This window comes from Sceloporus undulatus, chromosome 1 (assembly GCF_019175285.1).
Source record: "Sceloporus undulatus isolate JIND9_A2432 ecotype Alabama chromosome 1, SceUnd_v1.1, whole genome shotgun sequence".
NCBI lineage: Eukaryota > Metazoa > Chordata > Lepidosauria > Squamata > Phrynosomatidae > Sceloporus > Sceloporus undulatus.
Window position 1 is genome coordinate 65,193,822 of NC_056522.1, and position 25,971 is coordinate 65,219,792.

General features: G+C 41.4%; 1 protein-coding gene across 3 annotated transcripts in view; it reads left to right on the forward strand.

Moving 5' to 3' along the window:
* Nucleotides 1-25,971, forward strand: part of RGS7 (regulator of G protein signaling 7) — a 237,743-nt gene that overhangs the window by 89,948 nt on the left and 121,824 nt on the right. For all 3 annotated transcript variants that reach the window (XM_042480230.1, XM_042480240.1, XM_042480249.1), the window contains exon 3: nt 23,288-23,384. In XM_042480230.1, coding sequence (XP_042336164.1) covers nt 23,288-23,384 — 97 coding nt within the window. The remainder of the gene's footprint in view (nt 1-23,287; nt 23,385-25,971) is intronic.

The following is a 25,971-nucleotide window of genomic DNA, read 5'->3' on the forward strand; positions in this document are numbered from 1 at the left end:
GTTCTGTGGTTATATGAGAATAACATGTTAACAGAAACAATAAAATGTGCATAAGAAATTAATCAAACAGAATTTAGATTTTACCATTTAGTTTTAAAATTAATGGTCTGGAAAAATAAGGTCCTCTTCTTCTGCCCAACAGACCACGAAGTAGGCACCAGGTGGACCTCTCTGGGTGCACAGTGTATAGTTAGAGTGCTACAACCCAAAGGTCATTTCCTAAGAATGTGCATTATTAAGAACCTACTTATACAGATCTCTAGAGTAAATTCTGGAATAAAACTCAATTATTTAAATAAATGCTGTTTTAATGCTACAAATGTTGAAAAAACCCCACATTTTGTTATATTTAATCATTATTTTATTTCTATTCAGAATTTCTCCCCGTAGGGACCCAAGGCAGCTCACAAATAAAATCTAAAAACATAAAACAATTAAAATATTGTCTAAAAACAGTATAAAATTACAGACATTTAAACCACACTAGAACCATGTTATCCATCCTATGTAACAAACACCCAAGCCACCCCATGATTATACATGAAACCCCTGCCTGAATAGAGCTGTTTTTGCTTGCCAACAAAAGACAAGCAAAGACGAGACCAGCCTTGCTTCTCGCAGAAGGGCATTCCAGAGGTCAGGAGCAGCCACCAAGAAGGCTCTCTCTCATGTCCTCACCAGGCAAGCCTGTGAAGGTGGCAGGACCAATAGAAAGTCTTTCCTGGAAGATTTTAGGGCTCTAGCAGGTTCATATGGGGAGATACGGTCTCTCAAATAATTTGGACCTAAGCTGTGTAGGGCTTTATAAGTCATAACCAGCACTTTGCATTGTGCCTGGAAACTATGTCTGATCACAGCATGCCAAACAGTGATATCTCCTGAACCAGTGGGGTAGTGTATCTGCTCCAGGTTTTAAAATTAATGTTTAAAGAACCCTTCCAAATCCCAAACCCTATTCCAAAATAGGTTCACCTCTTATATCTCTCTCTCTCCTTTAAGATTTGGGATAAACCCCAGAGTGGAATCCTCTTGATTTGAGAGGCAACAGCTATCTCCAATTCTAAATATGCAAATGTACACCTGCATACCTGTAAAGTAAAGTACATTGAGTAAAATCGAGTTTACTTTTGAGTCAAAATGTATAGAGCTGCACTGCATGGTTAATACTGCAGATATGACTGAGATCCCTACACTTCTGCTTTCCCTTTTATTAAAAAAATAGAGATATTTTAATTATTAAGACCACAATGGCGGTCTGGATCCTACAGCTTACTGCTTTATCTATGTAAACATGTATTTTACAGATGCAGCTTCAACAGATTTTTGTTTGGGGTGGGGGGTGGACATATGGTCAGCTTATATTAATGCATGCATTTTTCAGTCTTAATGCTTCCATTCAGCCTGATTTACTGTAATATCTTAAACTGATATAATCATGGGGTTTTAAAGTTACATAGGCCCGATTTAAATGGGCCTTTGTGCCACCCCCGTCACGTGCTAGGGGTTGGCCGAGGACGCAGCACCCATACCAGCCTCACCCCTAGCACGTGATGGGGCGTCAAAATGGCGGCATTTTGACATAACAGCTGTGTCACGTTCCCAATGGCGCGGTAAGGCGCAGCCATTACGTCTTAGCACCGCTGAAGGGCGCTTGTGGCGCCCTTTCAGCAGTGCTGAAAGGAGCTCCTTTTGCTGCATATATCACTGGCGTGGCCTTTCCTCACCACTGTCGGGGTGTCCTTCAAGCATGAAGCCCCAAGGACACCCCTTTCCAGGCCACGGGGGAGCAGCATTTTGCTGCTTCCCCGAGGCCTGGAAAAGTGGTGGATCAGGGCCTCTGGGGCTGCCGCTGATTGGTCGGGGAAAGGGGTGGGTGCAGGCCGCCCCAAAGGGGCAGTCTGATTCTCACCATACATTATGTTGCATATCCTTCTTATGTGTTGAATTCTCAGTTCTGAATTTATTGAGACAGAAATAAATCCCAGGCTACATAAAACAAAACACGATAGTATAGTTTGGGAAGTGAAATACAGATTCCAGAAAAGTGATGAACAAATTCCAAGAGAAGGAGAATAAGTATAAAAATACCTGAGTTAGGTGTAGAATGATGCAGTGAAGAAACAGACTTTCCCAAGGCATAAGAGAAAGTATGGTTTAATTCATTTTTCAAGTGCAGATAGTGGGGTGTCATCAATGTTATAGCCTCATGGTTAGCCCAACCCTGGTCTCTAAACAGATCATTAGACTGTTAAGATTTAAAACAAATGGTCACCAGAAGTGATTTGGAGAAAAACTTTTCCTTGTCTACTAATTAAGGTTAAGCTTTTAAACTGCTGACTAAGGAGCAAATATACAAGTAGAATCAAGAAAGATAGGTAAATAAAAGTAATTAAAAGTCCAGACTCTTACAGGATCAGTAGCTTTCAAGGAAATAGTCATTTCTGTGGAAAAAGGAAAGGGGAGAAGGGAAGAAGGAATCTAGCAGCACATTTGAAACTTTCTATTGGCCTGAAGTTTCACTCCTGAACTTTTGTTAATTTTACTCCCTCTGATGCACTGATAAGTTGACTAAAATCTATGAAACCTCAAACAGGCTAAAAGAAATGACCTCATTCTGTTTTGAAACCTACCTGTTTAGGTGACACACGTTACTGAAATGGGAGGAAAATGGACCCAAGCCACACTACAGGACTTAACACCATAGCAAAAAACATCCCAGTTTACTTTAGTTCAAGTCAGAAAGTGTGAACTTTCACACCAGTGTGCACATTGCAGCCCAGTGTGGAGATAGGAAAGGGGCCAGGCAGCCAGTGAAAGCAGTGAGGAGTAAGTACCATAGGCCATGTGAGCCACAGGTACTACTGCTAGCCATATTTTTTGTTGCCCACCTGGAAATCAATCGTATATGGGCAAAAGTGTTCAGCTGCACCATTGATCCATTGCATGGCTCATGAAGCAAAATGATGACAATACAATATCAACAATACAATGGATTTAATAAAAACATTACAAACTGGCCAATACAGCAGGGAATCATGGGGGGAAGGGAAGGGGAGAAGAAAAGGGGTATGTACATCAGGGTCTCCATGATCATGTTGTGCCAGTGTGTCACTGCTTGCACTGATGTGCCCTGTGGGTATTCAGTCAATTTTGTGATCAAATAGCCGCTAGTGCAGTTGGTTGAATAGGCTAGTGGCTGGGAAGGGCAAGGGAGGTGATTCGTGGTTGCTGGCAGGGCATGGATGTGCTTTGTGTATATGCATGGCGCAGAAAAAATAATTACAGTATGGCTTGTAGCTGTGAATGTTCCATTTTAGCAGGTCCTTCCTTGCAGTGGGAGGGAGGTGATGTGGGCTGTATTGTATGTCAGTTCTTGGGCTGATGTGGGAGCTGGCAGTGCAGCTGGGAAACTCTGTGTGTAAGCCTCTTTTCCCCCTCCATTTGCTCCTAGCCTTGCACTACACCAGTAAACCAGCGTTTGAATCCCCACTCAGAAACTGAGTAGGAGATTTTGGGCAAATCACTTTCACTCAGCCTTCAGCAAAGGCAATAGCAAGCCTCCTCTGAATAAATCTTTTCAAGAAAACCTGAGGATAGGGTTGCCATAAGTCAGAGTTGACTTGAAGGCACAGAACAACAAAGGAAGCTGTGCTGGTATGGAAATCCCAGTCTGAATAAAGCAGTCCCCAAAGAACATTAGAGAACAGCAATAGAGCAATCGCCAAAGAACAGAAAAACACCAAACACGCATATATAACCATTTTGAAAAGAAATTAAGCCATCCCTTTAAGCCCCTTGATTGTATCAAGTGACAATATCAACATTTGAATCATTATGATATATTCTTAAAGGTATTACTGTAAGCAAAATCTTGAGAGTTGGTCATTTTGCTTAAAGTGCACAAAATCTTCTCTCTTGCAGTCAGATGTTTCAGTAGTTCATACACACATGATTTAGCAAAGCATCAGTCATCACTTTTTTTGGCCTGGTCTTTATAGAGTCTTGTAATTTTCCAGTTTGCAAATCAGCAGATGTGACTTTTGCCCTACACTGGTTATAGATATACTGATTATACTCAAGTCATCTTAATATTACTTGATTAGGCTCTGGCTAACCAAGGCCTTCAGTTTAAAAAGGAAACCAAGCAAAATAAAATAAAATAAAAATATTAAGCTACAGAAGTGAAAATTGCAGAGTTGGCTCAGCTAGAACTGTCTGCTTGGGGTTTTCCTGACATGAGTCCTCATTTTATAAAATACTGGCCTAAATCTAATTGCTTGCTCCAACTAAAGTAAAACCATGGAACAATCACTGAACACCAACATAACCCTATTGGGATTAATGTAAATCCCAATAGGGTTGATATTGGTGGTGTTAGCAATTATAATTAGGCTACTGTAGTTTGTTCTTACAATTTAATGTTCTAGCACAGAGCTTGCAGCATGAGAAATTCCCAAGGGGACATGGACTATCATATATACGAGATCTTAGTTGAGAGGGGTGGGCTTTTAATAACTTTTTTTTGCTGTATGTAAGTTATTGTACATTTAATAAGAAAAATTCACACAGAGAGAGTGGAAAATACATGGGAAAGCAACTTCTAAGCATTGCCAGCTATTATGATATCCTTCGCACAAATTACATCATATTGACACTGGCCAAGGATTAATTTGTGCAACAAATCCCCAGCATGTGTTTGACTAAATCTAGACACTTGCACTGATGGGATAACTCAGATGAACCACCTCAAATATTCCAATTAAAACTCAGGGAGATGTCACACTGATGTCAGAGTGCTAGAGTGAGAGTATGGGAATGAATACTCAGCTTTGCTAATGATCAAAATCAAAATCAAATCCCCCCTGGTCCTTTGGAGATGATAAAGAAGACTTCTTTGATCTTTAAATACACTGCAGGCCCTTGAATCAAGTGATAACATGTCCACAGTGCACAGAAGAATATCCATTTGAATGGCTGGCCATAAGGTAGGTATGCAACCAGAGGAAAGCATATGCACAACTCTCCTTTATGTTGGGGAGGCATATTTTCCATTCCCCATTATTTTCAGGACATTTAACAAAAATTGTTGGGGAGAATATTTCTGGAGAATCAAAGAAAAATACTTTCTCGGTGTAAAGGATTTCTGAGTCAAATATGAAATATCACTGGGAAAAGTGTTCACTTAGGGACCAGGTGCCATTCACATGGCTGGCTGACAGCTGCCACAGATTTTTTTGCCTGAGGAAAACTGCCAAATAGCCAATGAAGCCAAAAATAGTTATAGGTCTGCTACACAGCACCCTGATTTTATTGATAAGGCAGTGTGGTGTAGTGGTTTGAATGTTGGGCTAGGATTCCAGGAGACCAGGATTCAAACCTTCATTCACCCATGGAAACTACTGGGGAATTAGGACAAATCATACCCTTTTGGCCTCTGAGAAAGGCAATGGCAAACCCTCTCTGAATCAGTCTTGCCACAAGATGAGGTCAACTTGGAAGGAACATAATAATAACAAAAGAAATGCACTAAACAGCATCAAAGTGTTATTAATAAAGCTAGGGTGAGGACTTTCCTTACTCCTGTAGGAATCAGGGGCCTAAATCAAAATGTTAGTCTCAAAACAAGTAAACTTACAGAGTTACTGGGAAATTGGCAGATCAATACTTATTTACAAATTAACAAATATTTAACAAATTAATTTAAGCCAGGGTTCACAAAGTGGGAGAAGTTTCCACTCTTGTCCTAAACAGCACCAAACACATGTCCTCTGTCTTTCATAATGTCCAAACATCTTTTGTTTAATTTCATAGTATTGGAATAAAATTTTGAAAAGATTGTTTGTCTCCACATGAGGCTTTTGATCCTGGGGAGGGGTCTCATTTGCAAAAAGATAGAAGTGACCTTTGCTGATTTCCCCTCTCTTTTAGAGTCCACAGTTTTCCTTCCCACATGCTCTGGTAACTTCGGAGTAAACTTTGAGAAGGTACAAGGGCTGATGCCCATGCAGGGAACATAGGGGCTCAACAGACCGCCCTGAAAGGGTGTGCTGGAGGCACATGTTTTTGCCCCTGAGGGACACCACAGCAGCCAAACCGCATGGCTTTCCTCCGCACCAAAAAGAATTTACTAAAAGCGGGTTCTTTTTGGCGCATGCGATGGATGCCATGACGTGTGGACACTGCACCGTGCTTGCGTCATCATGGCGGCCCCATGTGGGTGGGAGTCCGCCATGATGGCACCACCGTCTTGATGTAGGGCTTAGGATTGCAGAGCAATCCCATGGTCCTGAGCCCTACAGCGAGGCGGCGGCACCATCATGGCGGCCTCCCGTCCACATGAGGGCCACTATGATGACGCAAGCACGGTGCAGCGGACCCGCACATCTTGGCACTGTACTAAAATCGGCCCCAGACTGCTGCTTTATGGCAGTCTGTACAAGGCCATAGAATGGTTTCCTACCCTTTCTGCCTGAATGAGTGAATTCCACTAAGGCTGCACAAATCTATCAGTTACACTTTCTCCCACATAGAATTTTTTAGACCCCAAGTTCTTTTTATTAAAATTTTCAGAAAATGTGTAAATTTTGGCAAGTTCTTGTCAAAAACATATGCATTAGTCTGCAGTAGTCAGATTCAATAGGTTCATGTTATACCTACCTGTCATATAGTTGTTAAAGAAGATATAGTCAGAAAAAGAAGAGACAATATCTATAGATTGTTTACAGCTAATCTATGGAATAGCCTACTGGAAGAGATCTTTCTTATCACCACCTTAGATGTCTTTAAGGCACATAAGACGGATCTCTTCCGGTGAGCTTATCCATCTGACCTCTTATAGGAGATAGTTTTTTGTGGGTTTTTTGGGCTATGTGGCCATGTTCTAGCAGAGTTTCTTTCTGACATTTCACCAGCATCTGTGGCTGGCATCTTCAGAGAATGCTTTGCCTGGAAAAATTGGGTGTATTCTCTGAAGATGCCAGCCACAGATGCTGGTGAAACGTCAGAAAGAAACTATGCTAGATCATGGCCACATAGCCCAAAAAACCCATTAAAAACTATGGATGCCAGCCATGAAAGCCTTCAACTTTACATCTTATAGGAGATCTTTAACATAAAATGCTTCACTTCTGGTTATGATGTATATTTTCTAGATGTTTTAGATGTTCTAGATGTTTTAGCTATTTTATTGAACTAATAATAATGTCAGTGTTTTATTAATTGTATTTTATATCTGTACTGTGTTATTTTATTGATGTAACCCCACCTCAATCTGCAGGGAGAGGCAGAAAAATACAAATAAAATTATTATTATTAATTCAGCACTAAATGGTTGACGTCACAGACACAAACCAGACAGAAGCACACAAAGCTCTTTGCCTGGATGGGTGAATCTGTCAGTCATGCTTCCATCTACATTTGGTTTTCAAGTTCTCTCTACTGAACTTGCAAAGAAATTTGCAAATGCACATCAGAAAAGAACTGCATATCACTCTTCCCAAAAAATGCACATATCTCTTCCCAAACTTCACTCCAAATGCTGGGAGTAAAGTCTAGATCCAAGCCATTTAAAACAAATTCTATAACTGCTTTGCTTGTCCCCATAGATTTAGAGGAAAAAAAGCAAGATTTATGGAATCTGAATTTCTGCTTACATAAATTTTTGTTAGTTGCCAGGTCAGAAAAAGATCTGCTTCATGACATTTAACTTGTTTGTTTTATAATTAAATGTTTAAAAGCTAATCGATACTGTCATTTTACGATATCTGTATTTGATTGGTGAACTGGCCTTTCTTTCTTTCTTTCTTTCTTTCTTTCTTTCTTTCTTTCTTTCTTTTTTGGCAAAAATCATACAACTAAACCCAGATCAAACATGTAGTTAGATCAAAACATATGCTGAGCAGGTTGCAGAACATGTAACTTCTGCTCAAATTGCTCTCACACAAGCTCCATGAACCTGGAAAATGTTCACATGACTTTTTTGTTCACATGTATTTGAAAGATTTCTTTTGCAATGTGACTATTATCACTGCAGGGAATTCTTAAAATATAGTCAAATGAAAGGAAAATGGAAACTGGGTGGAGTAGGGAAAAAGCTGCCCTGAATGCTGAATCTCTCCTAGGATGCTAGGAGGTTTTCTAGTGCTAAACCTATAGGACAAGGGAGCAAGAACTTGTCAACTCCAAATTGCAAATCTAGCACAGGAGGCAAAGCCATTTTTTTCTCTCACCAATGGGGCAGCGGAAGACATATAAAGATTACATGGGAGGATGAAGAGGCAGACCTTCCATTTTCCTATGTACTCCTTTTCTTGTTGGACACATAGGCCTGTTACAGACTGCCAAAATAAAGCTGGTTTGAGTCTCTTTGGAGGTATGCTATTTAAATGATGCATGGGTCCTAAGAGTCCAGAGGTCGCGCCAAAGCCACACTCCATTCCTAAGCACTGGAGTGCAGCTTTTGGTGCAGCTTCCGGATTCTTAGGATGCATGCATCATTTAAACAGCATACCTCCAAAGAGACCCGAACCAGCTTTATTTTGGCAGTCTGTAACAGGCCATATGCTTTGTAAAAGCAATGTGGGAGGAGATGAAGATTAGGGCACTCCATGTGAAGTGATGTGCATCTTTTCCCGGATAGCCCAAGAGCAGTCTTGGCAACTGGCAGAAAACTAGAAGGTGCTATGAATTTAGAAGGAGAACTGTATCCTTAACGCACCATGACATTATATCATCATGGTGACACATTAGTACTGCTATTGCCTCAGCCTTATTGCAAAATGCTTCTGCTCTTCTGTTATTCTCCCATGGGAGATAGTTTGGAAACCATTTCTTTTTATTAACACACACACACACAATCTGTTAATGGCCTCCTTCCCCACTTCTATTGTGCTACAGTTTCCTGTGAGAAAGTTCAAGTGCACTTTTATGTTGATTTTGAGTAGTCAGTGTGTGGGCATTCTGTGGATGTGGCTTAAGTGGCCATTGCTTACCAGTAATTGGGAAGAAGGAGAAGAGATGAAAGCCAAGAAGGGAAAACTTTGCTCACTGCCCTCCTGCCTCCTTTTCCAGTAGAGTAGCCCAGTTTCCAAGTATCTCTCTCATTCTCTATCACTCAGGCCCCATAAGGACTGGGGCACACCTTTGGCACAGCTTCCAGACTCTTAGAACACATGCATCATTTAAATAGCATACCTCCAAAGTGACCCGAAGCAGCTTTATTTTGGCCTGTCTGTATGGGGCCTCACTCTCTCTCATTCTCCCTCTCTCTCCCTTGCTCTCTCACACATACCTTAAAATGTAAGCAGAAAAGAGACTTCCAATTAAAACAACATTCATTTTATTATTCTGCCATTTCTTGAGTAGACTTGATTAATTGATGACAGATTAATCACTTATTTAGTTGATAGCTTTCATCTGCTAGTGATTAATTAAATCTATCCTGAATAAGGAAGTTCATACATCCCCACAAGGGGGAAAAAGGGCTTTAAAAATGTAAGACTGTTTTTAATTTATATTTCTGAGGTAGGGTTTGTGTGTGTCATACTAAGAAAAAGGGCAATATTGGGTGGGCAGTGCCAAGTGCTGCATGTTATAAGGTTATAGTAAGACTGAAGGCTGCCATGCCAGAAAGATTATGAAGGCATGTAAGGAAGAGAGCAGTCCCAATTGCATAGCGCTTTTTAAAACAATGCTAATTGAACAGGAAAAAAGCCTAGTGTGATAAGACTTTAAAAGAGCAAGAGACTATGGGCTGTTACAGACAGCCAAAATAAAGCTGCTTCGAGTCACAGTGGAGGTATGGTGTTTCAATGATGCATGCGTCCTAAGAGTCCAAGAGGCGCACCAAGCTAACGCTCCAGCCCTAAGGACTGGAGCATGGCTTTGGTGTGGCTTCTGGACTCTTAGGATGCATGCATCATTGAAACACCATATCTCCACTGTGACTCGAAGCAGCTTTATTTTGGCTGTCTGTAACAGGCCAATGTTTGTCCACCAAGAAAGATTTGTCTGAAGCAGAAAGGCAACACAATGGAGAGAGGTTGTCTGTGGAGCAACTCAAGGATCAGGGACCAGCCCAAGACAGTTTACTACCAGACTCAGAACTGTAAGCAGCAAACCCCGACTTACTGAACTCAAACTGTGTAAGTACCAAGCAAAACAGCCAAGCTGTTTCTGTGCATAAGGCAAAAGTATCCCATAAGCATCTCTACTATCCTTGGTAGCAGAAATATTGCAACAAATTACAGGTTAACAAGGGTGCCCTTTCAAGACACTCATAGTATGTTTGGGGCAGTCACCTAATTCTTTCTAATTGTAGGGCTTAGGGCTTCTCTAGACAATATTTTCTGCTTTCACATCGTTCCTTTCTCCTGTTCTGCCTTCTCTTGCCAGAATAGAGATGCTGGTCACAGTATTACTTTGTGGCCTGCTTGCTAACAGGGCCCACAACAGCCAAATCCCTAAAAGAATCTTACAAGGGCATGTGTCCAAGCCCTTCCATCATTTATGGAATAGGCTATGCCTTCACATCATTACAGTGTGAAGATGATGATGTCTATTTAAGACTTTGGCAAAATAGTGTTTGTCCCCAGTTTACCATAGATTTGCTAATATTTTATGAATTCTTACACAGCAAGGTCCTCAGTTTCACTCCAGCTAGACTGGGAGTGGGTTTTCACATGTGAAAGATGGAATAGCAATGGCTTTGAATTTGCAGCTAGCTTGGTATATTTTAGGATTGTGCGTAATCTTTTGCACTTTGTAGAAATTGAGTGGACTTAAAGTTTTACTGCCTATTTATAATTAGTGTGGGTTTTATTGCAATCTTTTAAAATTATGTTGAAATCTACCTTGCATCCAACTGGGAGAGAAAGGTGGGATACAAATAAATAAATAAAATTAGAGAAAGAGTATAGATGAAGTTTAATAACTGAAAGGTTAGTGTTAGACAAATCTAAGTGTTCATTGTACATTTTGTGCTGGTAAAGAAACATTTCTGTTCTCTCCTTAAATAAGAAGAAGAAGAAGAGGAAAAGACAAGCTCACCATCTCTTACGAGTTTGCTGAAGGAAAACTGTACTTAGGCCAACTGATATGTCCATCGCTTACTATCTGTATCTGCATCCCTTATGCTGGTGTGGTTTTAAGCTGCTTGGTTCATTCTCAGTGCTGCTCTGGGCAACCACAGTTTATACGTAACCATTTTAAGGCCCCACTATTGGCATCTTTCTGTTGCCAAGCAAATAGAGATAGCAGCATTTGTCTAACAGTTCCTGTAGTAGCATTAATGAAAGGCTAGGAAATGTATGTAGCACAGCATAGTGGGCTAGGCCTGCAATGGCTGACAGCACTCCATGTTTTCCCATCTTTAAGCTCTGCAGCTCGAGGCTTGATCTGTACCTAGATCATGGGGAAATGCTACATGTGTCACTCTGAACTGCTTACGGGTAAATGGTAAGAGTAAAAAAAAAATGAAACAACAAGCCAATAAAATGAATAGTGAAAGTTGACTCACACACATCACCTGCACATCTAGTTCAATACTGTCTGCTCTGAGGAGAAGCAGCTCTTTCCAAATCCTGTTTGTACAAAGTAGAGAATGAACCTGGGATCTTAGGCATGCAAAGCATGTCATCTATAATCTGAGTAACAGCTGTGCAACAAAGTTAATTGTTGTTGTAAAATTATGGTTTTTATTATTGTTTTTGTGCAAATGACATTTTAAAAGCAATGTTAACAAGAACAAAGTTATTTAATTCATTAGTGTACTGAGTAACAGCTCCTAGCTGTTTTTAAAAAATTACTTTTGAAGGCATTTTAAGAGGTGTGTTGACAGAAACTTTTGAAGTTTTGTGCCATTGATTTATCACTCCTAAGGTTTCTTTCCTTGTGAGTAAAAGGAAGCAAACTAAAGAGAAAAGGGTGAGTGTAGCAAGTGACAAAACTAGTTAATTGTTTTAATCATTGTTATGAGTAACAAGACCAGGTTCCTTTTTAAATGCCCTCTTTCCTTGCTCCCTCTTCTGCTGTTGTCTCCTTCTCTTCCTTTACTGTTTTGGAGGAAGTTAATAATATCACTTACAGCTGGATACATTATTAACTTTCCCCAAAACAATGAAGAATGTGAAGAGAAGGAAAAAGAAGGAAGGAAGGAAGGAAGGAAGGAAGGAAGGAAGGAAGGAAGGAGTGAGTGAGTGAGTGAGTGAGTGAGTGAGTGGTTGGAGTCTCTTGGTTTCTACAGGCTTAAATCTCCCCAAACCACCATCTCCCAATGGCACCACTGCCCAGAGGGTCAGATGGTGTGGGGATGGGGCTTCTGGGGGCAAGGCCAAAAGGGCATGCCCCCCTTACCTAGCTACCTTGCGCTAGTCTACTAGTGGGAAGAATTCCACATGGAGGGTATGCTGGGCACACTCACTCTCTGCCTCACATCATTCTACTTGTGGGTGAAATGGCACACAGCAGGGAGGGATGTGGATGTGGACATGCTCCCTCACGGCCACACAGCTCTCTACTCATGAGTAAAATGGTGCATGGTAGGGATGGAGTGTGCTCCCCTTTTCTGGGAAGTCATTCAGTGCAGTCTGAACACCCCTGGACCTCCCCTCAGTGATGCTACTGCCAGCTCTCATATGATAATGGAAGCTAAGCAGGGTCAGCCCTGGTTAGTACTTGGATGGGAGACGGCCATTGAATATCAATTGCTGTAGGCTATATTTTAGAGGAAGGAACTGGAAAAACCACCCCTGAGGATTCCTTGCCTTAAAAATCCTGTGAAATTAATGGGTTGCCATAAGTTGACAGGAGATCTGAAGACACACACAGAGTTTGATACCTGAGTCAGGAACTTTGCTACTTTATAGCTGTTGGAGAATGATGAGGAAGAGAGGGGGAAGGAAAACACATGGGGAATTTTTTTAGTCTGATCCATTGGTAATAGTGGTTAGACTGGTAGCCACCAAAAATGGTTTTCTCCTCACTCCCTTGGAAGCTCAGCCATTGCACATTTTAAAAATAACTTTGAAAATAGTGTTATTCCAGTCTCCATTTAGTTAGTTTACTATGTAGAAAGTGCTGATGTTTTTTAAACATTGTGTTGTATTTCACAGCATTTATGATTTCAGCTTGTCTATACCCCCCCCCCCCCCGGTTTCCCCCTTTCCCCTTTTCCTTTATATAAATTGGCTTGGAAAGCCCCTATGTCCTTAAAGATGGGGTAAACAGCATAAAATAAAATAAAAGCATGAATAAGTGCAATTGTAGGATTGGGTTTGCTTGGTTCTGCTGGTAGTCTGTGCAGCTTTGGTACAATAACTTGATTAAGCTCATAGCAGAGATTGGCCTCAAAATCCTGGCCTAAATCTGGTAATTAGTTACTACTTACATTAAGTGTTGGTTTACTAAGTTTTCAATGGTAAGTATTCAATGGCACACTCCCATACAAGTCCAAAGTGGTAAGTTTATTAAAGGAATCTTCTCTTTAATAATCGGATTTGGGTCTGATTTCCAGATCCAGGTATGGTTGACACTCATTGGATTGCAATAACTAGCTCAAGTTAATTTTTAAACACTGAGGTGTTGTCATTTTTTTTAAAAAAAATCATTCTCTCCATCAAGCAGATTTCATATTCCAATTTGATATTCTCTTGATTTATCTAGTATTGTTCTAATTAATGGAAAGGTGCATTGTGAGGAGGAAAATGTGGTAAATTGATTACTGCTTGCTCACTTCTGTCATCATATTCTTGATTATATTAAGCTCTTATCTGCACTGCATTGTTATCTTATTACTATGTGGCTATAGTAAATTACAGTATGTTTTTCAGAACACTAGTGACAGATGCCTTATAATATAGAACCATTATAAAATTCTTACAACTTAAGTGAAAAGATATTAGTGAAAATATATCAATTTTTGATATGATATGAAGGTGTGGAAAGGACATTGTTGGGCAAGAACTGAACGAGGGCCTATTTACTTGTGTTCACATTGTGCCGTTCATCTCAGTCTGGCATGTATGGTCCTCTTTTCCCCACATTTATTTTCCCAATCTCCATATAAGGCTTGGAGGGAATTACTGGCCCATGTGAGTTTCATGGCTAAGAAGGGACTAGATCAACCTGTGTAGCTAAATAATGAAGTGATTTCATTTCAGACCACCAAAGAAAGATCATGCATTGAATAAATCCCCAAATACCAGAATATCTCTTCCTCTGAAATATGAGCATGTCAAAGAGAAAACCTCTTAGTCTAGTCTTCTTTCAAACATCCTCACTTTCCATATGCAGGAAGGATGTAGGTGTGGGAGCATTTAAATGTGCCATCTGCTCCATGCAGCATTACAGTCAGGAACTCTGCACCCGTCATCTGTTTGCTTACTTAGACTATAAGAATACTTTGTTTATTTATTTATTTCAAAGATATAGTCATGTTGGTCTGTAGATTCAGTATGTAGAGAGATCTTGTAGCACCCTTGAGACTAACTGAAAGAAAGAAATTGACAGTGTGAGCTTTCAAAGACTTCAGTTTGTTTGTTTATTTATTTATTTATTTATGGGATTTATATCCTGCCTTTCTCCCAAAATGGGATTCAGGGCAGCTTACAATAACTTAAAAAGGACAAAGCTAAGACATTAATTTAAGAAACCGATGCTGGAGAGAGGGGCGACTGCTGTTCCTTCTGGATTCCACAGTTGTTTGCCTGTGCCATAGGATTTGTCTTGGGATCTCTTGGCCCGGTGTATTAAGACCCTATTTAAGTGTATTATAGGATACTGTTTCATTGCCAGTTTTGAAGTAAGATTCAGTAGCTGGTACAGCTGGCTTCTGCAAATGCAATGAAGAGGAAGTGCCATCTTGTTCTTGGCTTTAATCAGCAAAATGTCTTGGGCCAGCCCTGGCTGAGTATTTGTAACTAAACATAAACAGGAGTGACCTTTTCAGTGAAATGTCAGTAAAAGTGCAGAATAGAAGAACAAGTTTGTCTCTTGGTAGGAAAATACTGGGGCTCAGATGATATCTGTCACAGAAGCTTTGAGTTGAGCCAGTGATTGATAGGTAGCATACATGCAGCCCATAACATTCTGCATTTCTCATTGACAAACACAGGAGGGCACACATAAATTGGACCATTGATCCATCTGGCTCAATACTACCTACAGCAGCTCTTCAGGGTTTCAGGCAGGAATCTTTTGCAGCTCAACCTGGAGAAGCTAGGAAATAAGCCTGGAATCTTTTGTATTCATTGCAAACCACTACAGTGCTCCACTACTAAGTGAAAAGTAAAGGTAAAGGTAGTCCCTTGACACGAATGTCTAGTTGTAACTGACTGTAGGGGGAGGTGCCCATCTCTGTTTCTAAGCTGAAGAGCCAGCATTGTCCAAGGACTGCTCTGGCAGTCATGTGGACAGCATGACTCCACTGAACTCTGTTATCGTCCCACTGATAAGTGGTACCTATTTATCTACTTGCATTTGCATGCTTTTGAACTGCTAGGTTGGCAGAAGCTGGAACTAGTGACAGGAGCTCACCCCATCATGCAGCACCTGGGCCTCGAACTGCCAACCTGCTGATCTTGCAATCAACAGAGTCAGTGTCTTAACCACTTGAGCCTCTGCTTCCCTTACTACTAAGTTACTGTCCTTCTAATATTTGTGTCATCAGTGGAGTATCTGATGTTTAGGGCTCCAAACATATGGCATATCATAGTTATAGCATTATTATTTTACTTTAACTGCTATGGCAACTTCTAATGACACCCAAATAATTTTCTCTATGTCTCCGACTGATGCAGTGACTGAGGGTGGCGTCTCTCCTCTCGTGGCCTGTCTGGAGTCAGTAATGGGCTGAATGAGGAAAAACCGACTCAAATTGAATCCAGAGAAAACGGAGGTACTTGTGATAGGTTCCCCTGGTCCAGGAATGGCGGTAGTTCCACCTGTCCTGAACGGGGTCACGCTCCCTGTGAAGGACTCTGTGCGCAGTCTGGGGGTGCTTCTTGACTCGTCGCTTCACCTGACTGCTCAGGTGAGTGCGACGGTCAAGAACGCCTGTTATCAGCTTCGGCTTATTTGCCAGCTGCGCCCATACCTGGCCCAGAGGGACCTTGAAACGGTAGTACATGCTCTGGTAACCTCGAGTTTGGATTTCTGCAACGCACTCTACATAGGGCAACCCTTATACCAAACCCGGAAGCTGCAAATGGTACAGAATATGGCAGCCAGGCTGGTCACTGGAACTTCCAGGGCCAGCCATATTACACCGGTGCTTAAAGATCTGCATTGGCTGCCTATTCGCTTCCGGGCACAGTATAAGGTGTTGGTGATGACCTATAAAGCCCTAAATGGCCTGGGCCCAGGATACCTGAAGGACTGCCTCTCCCCGTACATTCCGTCCCGCACCCTCAGAACATCTGGGCAGCAATTCCTTAGGGTTCCAGGGGCTAGGCTGTCCTCCACCACGAGGAGGACATTCTCCATCGCCGCCCCGGCCCTTTGGAACACGCTGCCCACAGAGCTCCGCTCGACTACCTCCCTGGCCCAATTTAGAAAGGATCTGAAAACCTTTCTCTTCCATCGTGCATTCCCCGACTAAAAGTCCAGTGGGCCTCCCTTCCTCTTCTGTGGCAAAGAGGATGGGCTAACGGGGTTTTTATATTGTTGTTGTTTTATTGTATTTTTATTGTACTGTTGTACTTTGTATTTTATCATGCTGTAAACCGCCCTGATCTGCGGAAGGGCGGTATAAAAATAAAACTTTTATTATTATTATTAACGAAATCTGGGATCTGCCGCTTTTTTGGGGGGGGAGGTACTTAGAATACTCAGCTGGAGAGGTCCAGTGCCTCACCAAACTCAAATTATAGTGGCAATGATCAGTGTCACTGGGGTGGTGGTGCAGTGGTATGGCCCAAACTGAGTGACACCTCAGAAGAGGGAAAACACTCAGCTGGGCCCTACCGTAGCTGGGGGGGCAAGGACTGCTACAGCGGATGCCTCCTCTGCAGTTTTCCTGACCCTGTTTCTGCAGTGCTACTCTCCTTCTGTCTCCCCTTCTGAGGAGAGTGGCCTGCTACGGCAACAGTAACAAAGGAGAGGCAAACACACCCTTTTGACATTTGGCAGAAAGCCCTGCCACTGCCTGGAGCCTCACCCCCTGCTGAGAAGCCCCACTCCCCACAGGGTACCAGGGGCAGGTGGCAGTGATGGTGGTGGTTTGCCAACTCAGTTTTTTTCTGTTGGTGCTGGTGGAATTCTGAACAATAGCAAAAGTCATTGCAAATATTACTATAGGAACAGCTGCAACAGAGCGAAAAGGAAAAAGAAAGAGAGAGAGAAAGAGAGAAAGAAAGAAATGCAGGCTCTGCAATGGCAAATTGAGTTTAGCCTGAATTTGAATTGAATAATTTGGATAACTTACATTACCACAAACAATGGTGACAGAAGAATGAGTCAGGCATTTATTTATTTCTGTTCTTCCAGTATAATGTCTGAAAAATAACTTAATTATTTTTCCCATGGTGTAAATTTCTTCATGAAGTTGCAGTGTGCACATGCTATAGCTGAGATTTTCCACCAAGAAGTTATTAAGATAATACCTTCCTAAGTTAATGATAAAAGCCTGCATGTGGGCACTCGGCTGATTTTATTAAAAGGTATCATCTATGCATTATTTAGCTCCTTTGTGATTTGGCTAAAATGCTAGATTCTCAATCTGTTCTGCTGGACAGACAGTAGCCTGTCCTCTGACAGAGAAGTGCCAGGTTGTACTGAGAAACAATTCCCCAGTATCCCTTTGAGTTCAACCTCCACACCCAATTATTTATGCTATTAATATTCTGGAAGGATTTATTTCACCTGAACACTGAGAAGTAGTCTGTAGCTATGCTGAGATATACATGCTCTGAGAAAGTGCAGTAATACCAGTTTTGCCACCATCTGTTCAGGGGATGCTGTTCATCATCTGAACAGGGCTAATGTCTTGAAAACCAATTAATTTTTTCATAAATCTGGGTATTTCTCAGTCTGTGCTAATCAGTGTCAACACTCAGCAGAGAGTGATGGAAATGGAGATTAAATTTGGTCATTTACTGAAGGTATACTTTCAAATTTACTAGTAAATGGCCTCTTAAAATCTCAAAATGACAGTAGATTTCAGCACCCGGTACCTCTGACATATATGTGGACATTTCTCGCTTACGTAATTTCTTCTGTAGCTCTGTTTTGAAAACAGCAAGTTGCTTATGCATTGCAGCACAGAGCTTTTCTTCTTCATAATCTGTGCAGCTATTTTGTGCCTTATGCACATGAAGGATTTGCTGCCTTTTGAAGAGAAATGTTCAAACTCAAAATGCTCTACTGCATTGTCAGAGCCAGTCTGGTTTAAACAGATAAGGAGGTAAATGGAGCGCAAGGGGTGAAATGCCGAGGCAAAGCAAAGGAGCTTATCCTTTACTTTGGAGTTTAAGAAGCAAACAGTGACATATCAGGAAGGCAAGAGACTGTACCAGAGAACAGCTGGCACTCCCCAGATTAGACAACTTGATCAAAACTAGAATAGGATTTCATTGTATTGCCCTAATTAAGCTATTACAGAGATGACATTCTCCTTGGCCATGTGTACGAACAGTGGTGGAGGAGTGACTTGGAGTCCACTTTCTCAGATATGAGGACATAGTGGTTTACAGTGGAAAGAAATACATCTTCCCTGAATGTAAAGTAGGCAACAGCAGAAACAGATATTGTATATGATCGAAATAGAGTTGTGAACCAAAAGGTATTTAGGACTGTGTGTTTCTGTGAATGCTATGATGCAATTTTGTAGGATGAGAGAAATTTATTAGCAAGGAAAACAAGATATGCTGCATTAGAGGGGTGAATATGCCCTGTTATCTGCATAGTACTTACACAAAGGGATATAATTTTATATAAAGGAGCCCTGGTGGCGCAGTGGTTAAATGCCTGTACTGCAGCCATTCACTCGAAACCACAAGGTTGCGAGTTCAAGACCAGCAAAAGGGCCCAAGCTCGACTCAGGCTTGCATCCTTCCGAGGTCGCTAAAATGAGTACCCAGACTGTTGGGGGCAAATTAGCTTACTTGCTAATTAGCTTACTTGCTGTTCACCGCTATGATCTTTGGAATAGCGGTATATAAATAAAACAAATTATTATTATTATTAATTTAGAAGACCCATAAAAGAGAATGGCAAGAAGAACAGACAAAGATCATAACACAAATTCCAAAATCCAAATTGCGATAAAACCTTTTTTCTGCAGAACAAATTGTGGGGGAGCTTGTAAAACCACAGGTCTATCCATCAGGCAAAGATATTTAAAAAATTAAATAACTGGATGAACCTAATCTGATAGTGTGCCAGCTCTTCTCCCTCTAGTACCTCAGTGCATAGATCTGAAAGGCACCTAAAGGGTTATCTAGTACAATTTTTAATAGGTGGAGGATTCCACATTTAAAATAACTCTGAAAGGTGGCTATGCAACCTTTGTTTAAAAATTCTAGTGAAGGAGTGTGCACTACCTTTTGAGGGAGTCAGTTTAATCATGAAACAGCCTCCAACATCAGAAAAATCTTCCTGATATTTAGTCAGAATTTCCATTTTTCTGGCTGCCAAAGCGAGTTAAGAGACCAGCTTTGGAGCTGGGCTGTACCCAGATGGTGATTTTGGGGACAAGAGCCATGCGATAACACCAGAGGGCAGCCTGAATTTGGCTTGCATTTGGCAGTGGTAAATCACTTTATTTTGTTGTGCACTAATCCCCCTAGAATAGAATCCCATTCTTTCCCAGGAACAACAGCAACATTACATTAGCATCACATTTTGTTGTTGAATTCACACAGAACTAGACCTACAAGACGGACAGTTTGCAACATTTTCACCTAAAGAGTTGGAATCCCCAGGTGTTAGCTACTTGTCATACACAGGATTTTTTAACACACACACACAGACTGAGAGAGAGAAAGATGGGACAGTTTTTCCTTTCACCTTGAGATTTCCTGTAAGGCAACTAGTATGTTTTAGAAAGAAATAAAATTATTCATACATGTTTTAGCCTCTGTTCTATTTTAAATTGTCTGTTTTAACATTATGTTCCATTTTGGTTTCATATATATGCATTTCTGTGGTTGGGATTCTGCTTATGCAATTATCAGAGAACAATACATTACAGGATGACTAATAAATTCAATAAATCAATTAATGTGACTCCACAATAAATAAATGTGGATGGAATGCACTATATATCGAAGCAGCTGCTAGAAGATGAAGCAGCATGATTTGAGTGGGGAGGGACATAGCAGTAGAGGATCTGTTCTGCTTTTTGTTTATAGGATGTTCTGAATTGAACCCCCCAAGCTTTAAAAATTATTTGTAAAGCAAAAATGTGCTTTGACTGTGTGCTTGATTCTTACATAGGTTAATAATAGGAAAATGATGGTTTATAAATGTGATTGCTGGTCCCAACTAGGTTAGACCCATTGAATCAATTAAACTTGCATAAATGTTCACTTGCTAATTCCTTTTGACTCAGCTGAAAATATCGCTGTTATGTAACTGTTAGTAAACTTTGAGTTATGACAACCCTATTGTAGGGTTTTCTTGGCAAAATTTATTTGGAGGAAGTTTACCAGTGCCTTCCTTTGAAACTGAGGCTGTGACTTGCTAAGGTCACCCATTCGTTTTTTGCGGCTGAGTGGAGATTAAAATCCTGGTATCCCAGAGCCCAGCACATATATCCTGCTGGCTCTGGTGTGGAAGTGACTGAAAGTCTGTTTCCAGTTTGTACTTCCTTCCCCCCCCCCCCAGCTGATTTTCAACTGGTTTGGAAGGCCTAGTGGAGGAGGGGTGTGTTTTAAAGATTAAACTGCCACCCAGGATTGGCAATTTACTATTTAGAGGAGGGTTTTTTCACTCCATCAGATTAATATTTAAAGGTTTTAGGGTCTTGGTGATATCTGGACTAAGCCTTGGAGAAATAGAAAGCAGGTGGAAGCCCACAGTGACCACACTTTCCTTACAATTGTTTTGAATAAAGTTTAATCCAAACAACAAAATGATACACATTTTGCCATTACCTTTTACCACAATTTTAAGAGAAAACAGCTTTGTCTTGAGGGAAAAGCAGAAATGGGTCAAGCATCTGTGGCCTTTGTCCAAAATTCACATAAAACAGTATACAATGGAGTTTGGAAACCTTTCTAACTAAGCCAACGGTCCTGAAAATTACAATGCATCATGCTTTGAACAGTCTTGAAAGACACAAATCTTATTTCAAAGTCTTTCATTCTTTTCAGTGTATCAATGAACACTGAAAAAAAGACTGCTTTTGATGTAAACTCCCTGCTTTCCAGACTATGATTTCATGTGAAATGGATTAACTGAGAACTGTCATCAACAGACTACATACAATTTCCTTTTCAAGGATCATGCTCCCTCCTTAATTCACACAGACATCAGGGGAGCCTGATATCTGTTTTTAAAACTCTTTCATATTTCAGGCTATCACATTAGTGCTATCCAGCGAAATGCCAAACCGAACTTTTCAATACTGCATTTTTTAAGGCCAAGGATCTTTTTACTACATAAATTTACTGCCCCAATGAAATAATGAAAACTAATTTGTGTATCCTTACACACACATACATCAGAGAGAGAGAGAGAGAGAGAGAGAGAGAGGAAAAGAACCATGTGCAAATGGTGTTGTATGTGGCTTCATAACTGAGTACTTAAAACACACAAGGCTGCCAATCCTGAACTGGAAATTATTTTTTACAGAAGACTGATCTGTATGAAACCATTTGCTGCTGTCATATTTCTTGGTATTGAAAAACAGAGGCACAGTATCCAGTAGTCCTCTTCCACATTCTTTGCAGATGAGATGTGTGCGTTTGAGGAAGGCTTGTCTTGTCTTCCATGGCATTTAACATTTATATGAAACCTCTGAAAGAGGTGGTCTAGAGATTTAGGGTTTCATGCCAGCAATATCTAAATGACAGCCAACTGTCTTTCTCCTTTCCATCTAAATGTGAGGAAACTGTTTTAGTTGTAAACCAATATCTGGTGTCAATAATGGACTTGGGATTTGTGAATAGATTGAAGGTTAACTGAGACAAGATAACCTTGCTCTTGGCCAGTCAAAAGGTGTATGAGGGAAGGGAAATTCAATTTGTGCTTAAGGAAGCTACACTCTCTTTGAAAGATATTGGTTGAGTTTGGGTATTCTTCTGGATTCAAAACCCTGAACATGGATTCTCACATTTGTGTGGAGACTGAGATACATCCACAAAATGTAGGAGATGATTGCATTCCATTTAAAGCACCTTAACCCTGACAGGTCAGAGGTGTGTTTAATTTTAAAACCAGATCTTATTGCATTCATCTATGGCTTTGTGAATGCAGCCTATATACAACCCAGATGCCAGCCAGGCTTATTCTGCAGCTTTCAAGAATGGGATTTTCCCATCCTTGGAAAAGCTACAGAATATGTGCAGCTAACATCCAGGCTTTGTCCGGGCTATATTCACCCGACCATGGGTTGATGCGATAAGATCTGGTTTTAAAATTAAACACACCTATGATCTGTCAGGGCTAAGGTGCTTTAAACGGAATGCAGTAATCTAGGAAAGCTAATGGGTCAACTACAACCATTCCATGAAATATCCATTCCATGATATCTCATGATATATTCCATTTTGGTAAGTTAATAACTCTCTGCATGGACTGACAAGGGAAGCAATTTCACAGCTGTTATTTCTCCTGGTCTGGTTCTAGCATCCTTTTCAGGAATTACGTGCCTTCCCCCACTGCTTTTAGATGTCTCACCTAGAAATGTGGTTGCTTGTCTAATGAGGAAGGCTATCTGCAGAGCCCACCTAAGGTCATCCACTGAAACCAAATGGTGGGGATGTCAGGGCAAACAAAAGGAAGTATTTTCACAGTATATACAGCAACACTAAGGCATTGGTTACCACTGAATATAAATATGGCCACCAATCCAGGTTGTTTTGAAGGGATTTAAATAAATTGATGGAAGATAAGAATATCGCTAGCTATGAGTCATAATGACTATATATTACCTCAGTACTGAAAACAGTATGACTGAATACCAGTTACTGGTAAACATGACTGTGGGAATACTGTTAGCTTATGTCTTGCTTGTGGATTTCTCAGAAGCATTTGGTTGACCATCCTATGAACCAAAATGCTGGGCAAGACAGACTTTGAGCTTACCCAGTAGGGCTCCTCTTATGTCATTTGTTTCTTTTTTATTCAGATGGAAGATGTCATCGCCCGTATGCAAGATGAGAAGAATGGGATTCCAATTCGTACAGTCAAAAGCTTTCTTTCTAAGATTCCCAGTGTCTTTTCTGGTAAGTTTCAAAATGAACTTAAAGCTCTGGGTGAACTGGTTGGAAATTATAGACCAGAGAACTAGCTAAAACAACAAGCAATCAATGTAATTGCTCACATGACTCTCTAGCAATCTATATTTTGGAGCTATAGCACTAATTTTATTTTGAGTGTTCAATAAAATTAATTAAGAGCAACACTAAATTGTACAGTCACTCTAGTCTACCAAGTCCATGATGCCTATCATCCTGTCATAGGCTTGACCAATCCCCTCCCACACACATTTTTTTCCTAGTTCTAGAAAGGCAGTAGAAACAGGTAGCTTGTTGAATTCCGAGTGGACTGTCACACATGGCTGGTGAACACCATTCAGATTAACAAATCATAAGTTACATGAGGCAAAAGTACATTGTCTTATGCAAGCATCTGACTTGGGAACCTCAGGGATACAGGCAAAAAAGATTTGCATGTTTTTTTTTATTTGTATTTAAAGAGAAAGATGGAGAGGAGTAAAGAGGATCACAGTAATGTGAGAGAAAGAAGAGAAGTTGAAAAAGAATATTGGGAAAATATAAGTTTTTCATTAAAGGAAAGGGATGAGAAGAGTTATTGAGAAGAAAAGGAAATCAGTAAACCTGCTTCAGGTCATCCCATTGTTAATAGCAGTGCACTGGTTTCACAGGTTGGCAGTGGGGAAAACCTCTCTAGGCACTAACTCTCAACAGGACCTTGCAGGGTGAAGGTTTTAAAAATGGACAGTTAATCAGAATGACTTCAATTAAAAATGAGGTAGAAAGATATCCTGATTTTTCAGCAAAAACAATTATTTCTTTATTAAAAAGACAGAAAAAGATAACAGCAGAAACCAACACAACAGTCCATATTCAACGCATGAGAGGTTATCGCATGGGGGCAAAACCGTCCCCCGATGTGTTCTAACGAGCACGAGCACGGGCGCGCACGGAGCGTGATGGGAACCCGATGGGAACCAGAACGCTAGTTCCAAACAACCGCATGTGGAGGCTCTGCCGCTGCCGCCGGCTTCCCAATGGTGTTCCAGGAGGCGCCATTTCTGGGAACAGTTTCAAAAGCGTTCCCAGAAATGGGCGCCTCCCTGGAACACACGGGAACCGATGGGAACGCGGCGGCAGCGGCGGTGTTCCACCGTGCGGTAAACTAGCATTCTGGTTCCCATCGGGTTCCCATCATGCTCCGTGCGCGCCTGCGCTCGTGCTCGTTAGAACACATCGGGGGAGTGTTTTGCCCCCTAGCGATAACCTCTGAGTCTTTCTCAAGTAAAAGAGGGGGGGTTGCTCCTAACATATCTAAGGGAGCTAGAGGGGTGAGCTAAGCTTAAGGGACTATAGACGAAAAAACACACACAATTAATGTTCTTTATGGACATGAAGAGTAGTCTAGGATGGCTTGAAGAGCAGAGCAGGAAACTAGGTCTCAGGCGAATCTCTCTCTGGCCTGAAACAGATGGGCAGCTTCCGGATGCTTTGGGGGTGTGCACAATCTAAATGCTATGCCCCCGAAGTGGCGTGGAACTGCTCCTGAGATGGCTAAGGCAACCTGAAGCCTCTGGAAAAAGGAGCACCAAAAAGCCACTCTTGCTGGCAGCCTATTGGGAGACCACAGAATCACCTGCTTCAGGAGTGGGCTGTCCCAGTTGCCACAGTCACAGAGTGGCCTCTAGTTATTCCTTTTGGCCCATCGGCTTTGTCCCCACGTCTCTGTATTTAACCTTTCTTAACTTGGAGGCTGTCTCCTAAAGCTGAAGGAAATCCATCGGATGGAGCAAAACATGACCTCAGTATTGTTGTATGAGAGAGTTCAAAAAACAAAAGCATGTTCTTCGCAAAGGGCAGAGTGAACAGTCTCTATGGCACTGATAATAGTCTGGGCCATATTGGTGAACTTATGGCATGTGTGCTCCTCTCGCTGGCTGGTGAAGCCATCATTGAAGGCACGTGGGGCCAGCCCAGCTACTTGTGGCGGCCAGTTTCTCCTGTGGAAATCGAGCCATAACAAGGAGGGGTGTGGCTCTTCTGGCCAAAAGTTGCCCCCTGAGGCACCTTCTCTTCTCCTTTTCCTCCTCCACAGACCTGGGTTGTGTGCCTCAAGTTTCATCACAGGAGGGTTCCCCTGCCGTCCCCTGAGGCTGAGAGAGTGGACCTGGGTGTGCTTGTGTGCCTTCAAGTCATTATGGTGACCCTAAGGTCACCCATCAGGGGGTTCTTGGCAAGCTTCCTCAGGTGGGGGGGGGGATTTCCATTGCCTCCTCAGAGGCGGAGAGAGTGTGACTTGCCACAAGTCTCCAAGTGGGATTCATGGCTGAGCTGGGATTCGAGCCCTGGTCTCCAGTCAGTTGCAGCTCAAAACACTGGCCCCTCTTGTTCTTGTCTTGAGCTCTGCCTTCCTGTGTTTTACTATGGTTGTTGTTGTTGTTGTTATGGTGTGCCTTATTGTGTGCCTCCAAGTGTGTTGTTTGTTGTTATTGTGTGCCTCCAAGTGTTGTTGTTGTTGTTATTGTGTGCCTCCAAGTGTTGTTGTTGTTGTTGTTGTTATTGTGTGCCTCCAAGTGTTGTTGTTGTTGTTGTTGTT